We start from the raw sequence: 13439 nt of genomic DNA on the forward strand, positions 1-13439 counted from the left end.
GACACAAAGGCTTTCTGACACAATCACCCAGATGGTATAATGCCCACACAAAACACTCCAAATACCGAAATGATTCTTGAAAAAGTAGTATATAAATGTAATACGATAATTATGAGGTTTTCTACAGAAACAGTCAGAACCCTGAAATGTTTCTCTTCTTGAGAACCACGTCCTGTTGGGAAAACGGGCAGTTTAGGGAAGTGACGCATCATTAAATCCACATCAAGCGAAGGGACATTGCTTATCATCTCCAATTTTCATTCACAGATTGTAATGCAACTTTTGTTAGAACTGGCAGGTTAATCTGACCCTAGGTAATCCCCAAGGTCCCTTCTGACTCTGACTAGAGACTGGAGAAGGTTTGGCAATATCCATAAATCTGTGTGCTTATTTGTTGTGAAGCCAACCAAGCAGACAATGCTCACCTGTTACTGTTTTTCAAGCATTCATTCCAGATCACTGTAAATCGCCTGTGTACCAAACAGTAGAGACTTGCAAAACCAGCTCCAAAATTTTTACCTAACAATTTTCTTTTTGTGCAAAGATTTTGCACACAACATGCGGCTGGACTCATTCCTTTGATATTAAGGCAAATTTTGAAAAAAAAAATGGAGGGTACTGGAATTGGATATAGAAAACAGAGAGTGAAAAATTTGTTAAGGACTGCTGAAATTTGTTGTAGATTTTTTTTCCAAACAAAATAAAGGGTGGCAGATCCTTCCATTTGAGGTAAAAATGCTTGTTTTTGCTTAAGAAAAATGCACAAGTCTGCTAAAGCATGGTTAAACTTAATAGGATAATCAGCTCTTAATTTTCAAATGAAACTCCACGATTTTGTGTGGTTTTGCTTTTAGAATTAGCTGATTAGAAGTTAGAGTTAAACCAAGGATGGAAAGAAATAGGGAAGAATCTGGAGAATTCTCTCAATTAAGCAGATTATCTTCTTAGGACAATACATGTGTTATGGGAGGGGGATGGAAGTTAAGCCAAGATAAATCATAAAAGAGATAATTTCTAAGTGAAAACAGTCTAAGAGTAGGAGCCAAATGCTGAGTTTAAATCTTATCCTTGCCACTATTTTTTTTGATCTTAGGAATGAGGCTAGAGATTAACATTGATTGTGCCTCTACTGATTCCATAAACTGTGTAATGTAACTCTCATAACAAATTCAAGAGGTAATGATCCCACATTTTTGGAGAGAAGAAATTCAGCCTCAGGAAAAGTAACTTGCTCAGAGTCAAGTAGAGGGTGACAGAATCAGAATTCAAAGTCAAATAACCCCTTTAGACTTCAACATCCTCCATGTAGTGTGTACAGGCCAAAGGATGGCCCCCAAGTTTGGGTTCCAGATTTCCAGAGAACTGACAAAAATGGAAATCAGGCCCCTACTTATCTTGAGCTCATGTTTCTTTGCTTATGGCTAAAAGAACAACTGAGCACCTTCACCATATCTCAGACTGATCAGAAACTCATATTGGCAGATGCATATTTTTGATTAATAAAAATTGCTAATGGAATTTTTATTTAATGGATACAGTTTATTTAGTGGCCAAAATCTTTCAAAATATATGTTCCTTTGGAAAGAAAATTATGAAAAGACGTTCTTTGCTGATGAAAATATTGGTGCTACTAAAACATATCGTGATTAAGGACCTTCCAGCTCCCCTGTCCTGATCCCATGGGTGAGCAATGCCTTCCTACCTGACTCCTGACTGAAGCGTAGCCCCTCACCCAGGTTCTGGGCCTCCCCATTTCTCACTGTCAAACTCATCAACCACCAACGTTCAGCTCAAACAGCACCGCTTTCGTGAAACATTTAATATCCCTCTGACCGGTTGGGATTTCTCCTTTATCCTTACAGAACTTTGGTACTGCCTCTCTTACAGAGCATTCTGTTTTAATGTTTAATTGCTAAACTTGAAAAAAAAAGGATTTGTTTTTGTTCCTTCGCATAGTACAAACTCAAATATTTATTAAATTTGATGAGTTTTTTTTTTTTAGCCTTTCAGATACACTGTATAAAACATAAAGAAGGTGCATCCAACTGCTGCTGAAGCAAGAAAGTACCTGTATTTCAGCAAACATTTTCTCAGGTTAAAATCCAGTCTTTGCACAATGATGACGAAACGTGAAGCCCTGAGGTGTTGCTAGGGCATCTAATACCTCTGAGAAGTGGAACCTATGGACCTATTTTTTTGTCCATTTTTTTTCATTATTATTATTTTTTTGGAAATACCACATGTTCATTATAAAAGAATTTAAACATAAAAGAATGATTTAAAAAAAAAAGAAAAATCTAAATCATCCATCAACTCACTATCTGGAGACAACTTTAATCTTTTGTGATATCCTTCCAATTTATTTCCTACACAAAAATATGCATTACTTTTAAAGTTATAAAATCAAAGCCCAAAATCCACCTCTCCCAGAGTAACCACTGTGAATTTCCCCACTTAAAATATTCTTGAACATTTCCCAATATCAATAAAAATTCATCTAAAACATGACTTATAAAGAATGCACTTTATCATATGAATACATCACTTTATTTAACCATCTGGGGCAATTAGGTGGTTTCAGATTTTTTTGGATTGGTTTTATTTGCTATTGGTAAATTATCCAACAGTGAAGAAGCTCTTGATTCATACCTCTGACAATTTCCTTGGGGTAAATTCCAAAGAAGCCAAGTTTCTGGACTGAAAAGATCATACCCATTTACCTCTCCACAAGAAGATTTGAGAGAGCTCATTCACTAAAACCTGGCCAACATTAAACATATTTTCTTTTGTCAGATTAAAAAAGGTATGTTATTTTAAATTTGTATTCCTTAATTATTGAGATCAAAGATTTTCATGTTTATTAGCCAACAATATTTGTATTTTTATCTATTTATTTATATTCTTTGCCCACTCTACAGATTTGCTAAAGGTCTTTACATTTCAAGAACCATCCACTGTTTCCTATGCTTGTTGTTTTTATTTTTCTAGTCTGTGGTTTACTTCTTAATTTTGTTTATTGGGGAGGTATAAAACTTTTTGATAATTTTAAAGTTGGAGCTATTAAACCTTATCCTTTATGATTTCTTTCTTTTGCTTTTACATTTAGAAAGGTCTTTCCCAACTTGAAAGCAGATAAACATTTATCTACATAATCCTCTCATTATTTTATAAATTTTTACATTTAACTCTTTAATCCATACAGAATTTATTTTAGAGTATGGTATGAAGTACTCATGTAACTTATAACTTTTCCCCCCCAAATAGATAAATTGTTATAAGTTGTCATACATACTAAGGTCTGTTTCTCAGTTTTCTTTTTTTTTTAATATTAATTTACTTGTCTTTATCCCTGTCTAACACCATTTTACATATTATTTTAATACACTCTTATTTATGCACTTGAATTTACATTATCCACAAACTGTATTGACAAGATCCCAGGGTCCACAAGAAATTTTTGCAATATCAGAGCAGTTTTAATTCTGCCATCTGCATAACAAAATAGAAAGAAGAAAATGTCTGCTTAGGTCAGAGGCAGTTCCTAGGCTACTAACAGTATTTCAGACCATACAGTCTAGATGAAGGCAGAGGTGTTTAAAAACCAATGGCCAAAAAGGGCAAACCGGCTTATAATTGTACCTAAGAGTCTCCCCCTGAGTACCTCTTTGTTGCTCAGATGTGGCCCTCTCTCTCTAGCTAAGCCAACTCGGTGGGTGAACTCACTGCCCTCCCCCCTACCCGGGATCTGACTCCCAGGGGTGTAAATCTCCCTGGAAATGCAGGGTATGACTCCCGGGGATGAAACTGGACCCGACATCCTGGGATTGAGAACATCTTCTTGACCAAAAGGGGGATATGAAATGAAACGAAATCAAGTTTCAGTGGCTGAGAGATTTCAAATGGAGCAAGAGGTCACTCTGGTGGGCATTCTTACACACTATACAGATAACACTTTTTAGGTTTTAATGTATTGGAATAGCTAGAAGTAAATACCTGAAACTTTCAAACTCCAACCCAGTAGCCTTCACTCTTGAAGACGATTGGATAACAACGTAGTTTACAAGGGGCGACAGTGTGATTGTGAAAACCTTGCAGATCACACTCCCTTTATCCAGTGTATGGCTGGATGAGTAGAAAAATGGGGACAAAAACTGAATAAAAAATAGGATGGGATGGGGGGGATGATTTGGGTGTTCATTTTTAATTATATTTTTTATTCTTATACTTTCTGGTGTAAGGAAAATGTTCAAAAATAGATTACGATGATGAATGCACAATTATATGATGGTACTGTGAACAGTTGATTGTACACTTCATAATTTGTTTTCTACTCTGATTAGATTCAAACTGGCACATACACCATGGATGACTGTATGGTATGTGAATGTATCTCAATAAAACTGAATTTAAAAAGAAAAAACAAAAAAACAGTGGCCGAGGTTGGTTTGTACTGTGTATCCTTCCATTTCTGTGTTGAATACAACCCTTTCTTTTGAGAAAACATATCAACATGTCAAAAAAGTTTCAAATGCAATGTAAATATAAATATTCCTCATAAAGTAAAACAAGTCACAAAATTAAAATAAAAACCATTTCAAAATACATTATCCTGGAATTATTATGGGTCTTCAGTTTAGTATTTAATTAACATAAAATTTCCTTTTCAGCTGCCTGCTGAACACTTCGCTTGATTGTGGTTACTTTCTTCAGGATAAGAGGAAAGGGTGAGAGGGTTCTAAATTTAAGGAAGAAAAAAAAGTGAATTCAAACAGTCTCTCAAACACCAAATTATCTATTGAAAGACCTAAAATTCTTTTCACACAAGTTACCAAAAAGAAAAAGAAAAAACAAAACAAACAACAAAAAAACCAACTTTACCTTTATATGTTTTACTCCACAGCTAACCATTCTGTTTGGCTGATAAGGATCCCAGGAAATATCAAAAATCTGTTAAAAAAATTAAAAGTTGCTTTGTTGGTCATTTATGTGTTTCTGCCTTCTTGCAGGCACCATCCAATTACAAAGACTCTATCTTAACACTTAGAACACAATAGTAGCTGCACAGAAGGTAAGATGGAGGGATTTGGTTCTGGAAATGACGATTTAGTAACACCTAACTTATGCTTAACTTATTGCCTCATGTGTCCTTACCTTAGGCCTGAATTGAGAGGTATTTAACCATAATCACTAAAAACAAACTGGTGTCATTTTTTTGTTTTGTCCTTCTGGGATAAACAAAGTTTGATGACTGAAGATCATTTTTTATTAAATACTTTATAGCTCTCCACAATGGAACTAGAACACTTTGGAGACACTTTTTTTTTTTTTTTTTGGTAAAAATGCCAAGAATTATAAAATGCTTCATTGTAACTAGTAAAACATTTAATCTTCAACTACAATTCAATGTGGATAACAGATTCTGGTAATCACAGAAGTTAATATTTCTAAGCCTAAGTCTGGGGCATTTATCTGGCACTGATATAGCCCCCCTTAAATGGTGCTTTACGCCATCATTTTAATTTGACACAAAATACTATTATATTAAATACCTGAAAATATATTTGCTAATACTATTTCTCATTCTCTAAGAAAAGCTGCCGGATAGTTTGCAGATAGTTCTATTTCCATTTTGGAGACAGGAAGAGAAGACGTCAACCTTGAGAATCAAACCACCCTTGGCGATTAATCAAAATGCCTATTCCCAGGGCCCACCTGAGGGGTTATGATTTTGTGGGTCTGGAATAGGTCCAGGCACCTGCATTTTTAAACACACCCCGGTAGGTTCAAACCCCAGAAACCCTGGGTATAGAGCCCAAGCGGCAGCAGCTATAAAATCTCCCTAAGGAATGCTTAAGTGCAGCCAGGGGTGGGGGCATTAGACCACTCATTTCCCAGGAGTGAGGAAATGGAAGGACCAATCATCAGGACCAGAGCCAAGACCAGAAAAAGAGCCCAGCCACTAATTTCTCATTGCATAGAAAGCAGCAAATATGGATTGATCATCAGTGACTGAGCCTGGACTGCTAACCTGCAGGTGGACAGAAAGGAACAATTATGCACAACAGTAGAAGAGTCTTTTACCCACAGAAAGATGGGACGAGTCAGAAAGCAGGTCCAAGTACCAAGTACCAATGGGACCCAAGTACCGATTTTAGCTACACTACCGCAGGCAAGTCTTATCATGTCTAATCCTAACCTCCTTTTCTGTAAGTGGGTGACACCACCTCAGTTTTTTATGAAGTCAGTCAAGATAACGTATGTGAAATCATTTTGCAGGCTATCAAATACTCATTATACAAATGTAAAGGATTGAGTATTTTAGCCATTAAAATAATCTTGAAGATAATCATATGTCCTTAAGTAGTCAAAACTAATTCATATTTGCATCAGTAACAGAGCAAAACTATGTGTAATACAGATTGTGGGATCTGGGAGAACAGCATTCTAAAAAAATAGTATTTCATTAAAACATTGTAGGCTCTTAAAATTACAGACTTCTCACTCGAGTCGTACTGCCCTTTTTATAATCTAACCCCTAAATGGAAAATGTACAACAGATTAAAGCAGGAGGACAAAGTCATTGAAATTAGACAAGCAGGTCACATGATATTCAGTAGGAATTTAACAGCAAAAACAACAAAACACTTTTTATAAAAGATGATTACATTAGGCCATTTTTCTAAGATTTTATTGGTTGAAAGTGTTATAATTTCCTTTTCCTACATTTTGCCCAGGTAACAAGCCCCAAACTTCAACATGCAGTATACTAATTCAGATCAGACTACAAAAAATGATTCAGAAATAGGAATAGGAATTGCAGAATAACTTAGATAAAATATTATACGTGACTATTTTCAGTACACCTAGGTATGGCATCTCAATAGTGTCTACTGGGCCTCGAGTCCATCTTCTGGAAATTCACACACTGATCCACTTACTTTATAGATATGGGATCACAGCATAAGCAGAAATAATAACATCCAAAACTCAGCCATCATAAATGTTCTCAACCCAAAGAGTTCATTAAGTACTAAGTTAATACCAGTAAATTGGAACCCCTGGGGATAGAGTCCAAGCAGCAGCAGCTGTAAAATCTCCCTAGGGGACTCATGTGCAGCCAGGGCTGGGAAGCATTAGACCACAGAGGTGCTGAGCTCTTTGAAACACTTAAGTTCTATGGCTGGTCCCTTGTGAACTGAGGACTTGAGAATTTGCCCAAATATGCAGTGACAACTGTGGGTTTCCCTTACAATCACAATTCCCCCTAAATGAACGTACCATTCATGTAAAAAAATTTGTGAAGTTCACACTGAGCCAGAAAGAGTGAATTTAATGCTGAATCAGGGCCTCATTCTACATGGATTATTTATATTGTGCAGAAATATGAAACAACTAGGAATCAATGTAAGATAATCACTTAAATTCACTTTTCTTTTAAACCCAACAAGACCATAAAGCAGTCAAAATATTTCAGTTACATAAGACAGTGGAGAAACAGATTTCTGACTAGTCATATTCATATGCCTCCTTCATTCCCTATCTTGCCAGCTATGACTACAAGGAATTATGTTTTCTGATCACACTGATTTCAATATGAATAATAAGCAGGCCACAATTGACACTCAAGGTTCTCAAATACAACAAAGAATCATGAAGCTGCCTTTATATTCTAAATTGAAATGCATGCTCTTGTAAATATATTTTGTGAACATTATTTTCTAACAACCATTTCTGTTTCTAAACTAAAACATCTAAACTATACATATAATTTCATATTCAATTCTATTTTGATTTTGTGAAGAAGCCAAATGCCTATGAAATTTGCTTTGCCTATGAAAAGCAGTAACGGTTCAAATTTAACATCCTTTCACTACAAAAGATCTCCCAGCACAGTTTTCTATTAATTACGACTTAATAAAAGAAATCATACATTTTTAAATGGAATACTTAGGAAGTACCTATACATGGCAAATTTACCTTGAACATTTTTTAGAGTCTGAGAAGCACTATCACAATTCCCCCTCTGTTGTGAAATCTGTGTGGCTTGACACAACAAGGTCATCTTACCCGGTCGGAATGGCCAGTGGCTGAGGCCAGTAGTTTTCCCTTCCTCCAGTCCCAAATGCAGACTGTGTTTTTGGCATCCAATCCCACAGAGGCTAAACGCTAAGAATAAGAACAATAATTTAATACCAGAAAGATTTCCTATTATTCACGCCCTCTGGCCTTCTTCAGCAAATAGTTATTGATTACATACAATGTGCCAGGCACTTAATTTCTTATGAACAAAGTGATTTCTCAAAATCGGTCTTAAACCCTAAATTAAAGTGATCACAGTAGATGACCATATTAGCATATGCTGAAATTTCAAAAACCATAAAAGCTACAGCTCACTCACTCTTCTTAAATACAAGAAAGTTAAGTGCCAAATCTCATGAAGAGTCTGATAAAATCAGTGAAAGTCACAGGAAGAAAACTGAAGTCAGGGTTTTAAATTTTGTGTGTGTGTGTGTGTGTGTGTGAAATATAACGTATATACAGAAAGATCATAACTTTCACAGTACAATTGCAGCTATAGAGCAAATTTCAAAGAATGTTATGGGTTACAGTTCCACAGTTTTGGCTCTTTCCTTATTGTGAAATATAAGATATATACAGAAAGATGATAACTTTCAAAGTGCAATTTAACAAGTAGCTATAGAGTAAATTTCAAAGACTGTTATGGGCTACAGTTCCACCATTTCAATTATTTCCTTCCAGCTATTCCAATACCCTAACATCTAATATATATATATATATATATATAAAGATTCAATATTTGTAATCCTTTGTTAAATCCTATCGTGTCTGTTGCTACCCCTTCCTCTCATTTAATCAGTTTCTTAGGGGTGTCTAGGAAGTGACCACTCTAACTTGTTCATATTGAAAGGGGTACCAATATTATAGGGAAGATGCTGCATCTGACTGTACTTCTTAAAGAGGCTGTTGCCTCTGGGTTTAAAAACTTTTTTTATTTAAAATCTTAATGTGAGATTTAAGAGTCTAGTATTCTATAGTCTAAAAACCTTTCCAAACTACTGAAATAAAAGGGTTTGACAAACACATAGAAATCACATAAATGAACATTACTGACTTCCCCGTAAATCTTGTATAATTTCACAAACATTTAAAGTAACTAACAAAGGATATATAATTTTAGTAAAACTAATTTGGTACTACATCCCCTGCCTAAAGTCTTTGGGTTCAGATTAGAACTTGTCCTCAAAGAGAAAAAAATTCAACACATACAGTTATATACAAAATTAAAAGGGTTAAAAACAAATATTAGGAACTCTAAAATCATGAATTATTTAGCAGGACACTTTATAAGGAGACAGTACTGTATAACAGACAGAGCTGGACTGCAGGTAAGTAGATTTAGCTTCTCTTTTGCCTTTGTGAGTAGTTAGACAAGAGACCTTGGGAAAATTAATCTCCTTAAAGATCCTTAATCTCCTTAAAGATCAGTTCTCTCATCTGTAAAATGGGTATAAAAACATCTGTTCTGTCTACCTTGTAGCATTGTTGAGGGGATCAACTGAAATAATCTAAAACAAAGTGCACTGAAAATATAGTATTATCCAAGTTTTTAATAGAAAAAGCAGTTAACATAAACTTGGGCACTATAGTAAAACCTATCCTTCTTAATGGAGGAAAAAGCAAAAGAAATATATTTTGTTCATTTGTAGTGACAGGCCCCATAGCTACCCAAAAGGCATTTTTATTGCCTTTTGTCTATTGGGAGGTGATGGGCCATTTCTCATTTTTTTGACTGTCATTCTATGTCAGTAAACTCTGCCCAGGGAATAAGGCAAACCTGAAGCAATAGGTATTGACAAGTCATGAAATCCATCTTGGCAAACGAAGAGTTTGTTTTTCTCAAGTGACATTAAAGAACCAGCAGTTCACCGCCACTTGGCGCTTCAAAATGGAACCTAAAAGAGCATAGCTGAGGTTCTGATGCAAAATGACATGGGCAAAGAATTGAAAGATAAAGCTGGATTTCCCGCTGCTGAATTACAGTTTCCTGTGATACCTCAGAACAAATTTTTTTAAGTATGTGCTATCCTGGCTGAACTGGATGAGATTACATGGTAGTAAAATAAAAAACATATAAACCAGAAAAATGGTGGAGTGGTGAAGTGTAGGTTTTAGTTACTCCTCCGGAGCAGATAGTAGATAGCTAGGAAGTGTGTGGAACAGACACCGCAGAGGAATCTGAGTTTGGACACATGTCATACAATAGTCATGAGGGCGTGGAGCAGCTGAGATCAATGAAATCTGTAAGTTCTCCAGGCCAGGGGGCTGGCACCCCTCTCTGCCAGGCACAACACACTGTTTTCTGGCTGGTTTCGCAAGGGAGGAGGGGCCGTCAGTGCTGGGAACCAGGAGAGAGAACTGCAATTGCAGAACTGATTAACAAACTCAGATTGCTGAACAAAAACTCCAACCATGGATAAACTGAGACAAGACAATGAAGAATCTGGGAGCAGTCAGCCTGGCAAAGAGGAGACAGGGCTAGCAAAAACAGCAAAAAAAAAAAACAAAACAAAAACAAAAAAAAACCAAAAACAAAAACAGAGACTTTTGGAGTTGGGGGTGAACATAGTATGGAGAAGGGCTGAGCTCAAAGAGTATCAGGCACATGTGCAAACCCAGGGGGCCGGGCCCTTCTCTGAAAAGCCATTTTTTCTGGTTTCTTGTTTGCTCCTCAGTTGCTCTCCAACGCCTTGTTTTTTTGCATTTCAGTAGCCCATCAGAACTGCAAGGACAGAATTAAAGTGCTTTTCTTTAAACAGTCTATACTGGGCCTTTCTTTTTCTTGTTTCTTTTTTTTTTAAATAACCATTTTAAGGAGCCCATTACAGAAAGCCTCAAAGACTCACAATTTGGGTCCAGGCAAGAGCAGAGCTAAGATAGCTCTGAGAAAGAAAGCTAACAGTCTAGTGGGGGAAATAATTTGCTAAAGGCCAAAACTTTCCCAAGAAAAAGGGGGTGTGGTCCAGTGCCAGTGGCAGCCCTCCTTTGGGGAACTCGGACCCCAGGGGCTGGAATTCAGAACCAACTTCAGTCAGCCATGACCCCGACATGGTCCAGATCACCTAGAGAACTAAAGGCTCCATACCTCCTTACACTGATGGGGGAGCTGTGGGCTGACAAGTGCTACTTGCTGGACAGGATAGGAAAAGCACAGAAACAAAAGGCCTCATAGGAGGGTCTCATTCTCAAGGAAACTCCATACCTTCCTCCTGAGGTCTGGGCCTCTCTGGACTGGGAAAACCTGACTGGGGTTGACCATATCTGAGGAGACACTCAAACAAAAAGGCTACACAGAAGTATGACAAGAAACAAAAAAACAACAGGTGAAAAACTCTGATCAGCTAAACAGAATTTAAGTTAGAGATCTAGAATAATCTGAACTGAACATCAAAGGTTAGAGAACAAAGCCAACCAACAAGAAAACCCTAGGTAAAAGAGTGAAAACAAGCTCCAGAATAAATTAATCAAGAAAGTCAGATGCCTAGAAAGCTTAAGATAATAAGCCATACTAGGAAACATGAAAATATGGACCAGCCAAAGGAACAAACTAATAGTTCAACTGAGATGCAGAAGTTGAGGCAACTAATGTTAAATCAAGTCAATGAACTTAAGGAAGAACTAATTAAAGACATTCAAACAAATTTCCTAAACCAGTTCAAAAATCAAGTCAATGAACCGAGGGAAGATATAGCGAAAGAGATGAAGGATATAAGGAAGACAATGGATGACCATAAAGAAGAATTCATAAACTTGAAGAAACAAATGGCAGAACTTATGGGGATGAAGGGCATAATGGAGGAGATGAAAAAGACAATGGAAGGACACAACAGTAGATTTGAACAGGCAGAAGAAAGGACCAGTGAATTGGGAGACAAGACATTTGAATTCATACACACAAAAGAACAGATGGTGAAAAGAATGGAGAAATATGAGCACAGTCTTAAGGAGCTGAGTGACAACATGAAGCACATGAATATATGTCTTATGGGTGTCCCAGAGGGAGAAGAGAGGGGAAAAGGGGCAGAAATAATAATAGAAGAAATACTCACTGAAAATTTCCCGTTATGAAAGACAGAAAATTACAGACACAAGAAGTACAGCATACCCCAAACAGAATAGCTCCCAATAGACCTACTCCAAGACACTTACTGATCAGATTGTCCAATATCAAAGGCAAAAAAAGAATTCTGAAAGCAGCAAGAAAAAAGCAATCCATCACATACAAGGGAAGCTCAGTAAGACTATGCACAGATTTCTCCACAGAAACCAAATAGGCAAGAAGACAGTGGTATGATATATTTAAGATAATGAAAGAGAAGAACTATCAACCAAGAATTCTATATCTGGCAAAACTGTCCTTCAAAAATGAGGGAGAGATTAAAATATTTTCAGACAAACAGACACTGAAAGAGTTTGTGAATAAGAGACCAGCACAAGAAACACTAAAAGGAGTGCTACAGGCAGACAGGAAAAGACAGGAGAGAGAGGTTTGGACAACAGTATAGAAATGAAGATTATCAGGAAAGGTAAAGGAGAGAGAGGAAAAAATAAGACATGACATATAAAATCCAAAAGACAAAATGGTAGAAGAAAGTACTGCCCTTACAGTAATAACACTAAATGTTAATGGATTAAATTCCCAAATAAAAAGACACAGACTGGCAATATGCCATCTATATGCTGTCTACAAGAAACTCACTTTAGACACAAGGACAAAAGTAGGCTGAAAGTGGAACGCTGGAAAAAGATATTCCAAGCAAACAGCAACCAGAAAAAAGCAGGAGTAACTATATTAATATCAGACAAATTAGACTTCAAAAGAAAAACAATTAGAAGAGACAAAGAAGGATACTATATATTAATAAAACGGTCAATTCATCAAGAAAACATAACAATCATAAATATTTATACGCACCAGGGCAGAATGCCCCAAATTTCATGAGGCAAACACTGAGAATACTGAAAGAAGTAGATACCTCTACAATAATAGTTGGAGACTTAAATACACCACTCTCATCAATGGATAGAACATCTAGACCAAGGATCAATAAGGAAACGGAGCTGTTGAATGGCAAGATAAATGAACTAGACTTCACAGACATTTATAGAACACTACACCCCACAACAACAGGATACACTTTTCTCAAGTGTTCACGGAACACTCTCTAGGATAGACTACATGTTGGGTCATAAAGCAAGTCTCAACAAATTTAAAAATATTGATATTACAAAAAACACTTTCTCGGCTCACAATGGAATGAATTGGAAATAACAGGCAGAAGATTGTAAAATTCACAAATACATGGAAGCTAAACAACGCATTCTTAGAAAACAAGTGGGTAAAGGAAGAAATTACAGGA

At 36.4% G+C, this 13439-nt stretch overlaps 1 protein-coding gene across 4 annotated transcripts in view; it reads right to left on the reverse strand.

Moving 5' to 3' along the window:
- EML6 (EMAP like 6) overlaps positions 1-13439 on the reverse strand; it is a 333322-nt gene that overhangs the window by 165888 nt on the left and 153995 nt on the right. For all 4 annotated transcript variants that reach the window (XM_037806998.1, XM_037806997.1, XM_037806996.1 and 1 more), the window contains 2 exons: positions 8068-8166; positions 4879-4947 (listed from right to left, as the gene is read on the reverse strand). In XM_037806998.1, coding sequence (XP_037662926.1) covers positions 4879-4947; positions 8068-8166 — 168 coding nt within the window. The remainder of the gene's footprint in view (positions 1-4878; positions 4948-8067; positions 8167-13439) is intronic.

The sequence above is a fragment of the Choloepus didactylus genome, chromosome 17 (assembly GCF_015220235.1).
Source record: "Choloepus didactylus isolate mChoDid1 chromosome 17, mChoDid1.pri, whole genome shotgun sequence".
Taxonomy (NCBI): domain Eukaryota; kingdom Metazoa; phylum Chordata; class Mammalia; order Pilosa; family Megalonychidae; genus Choloepus; species Choloepus didactylus.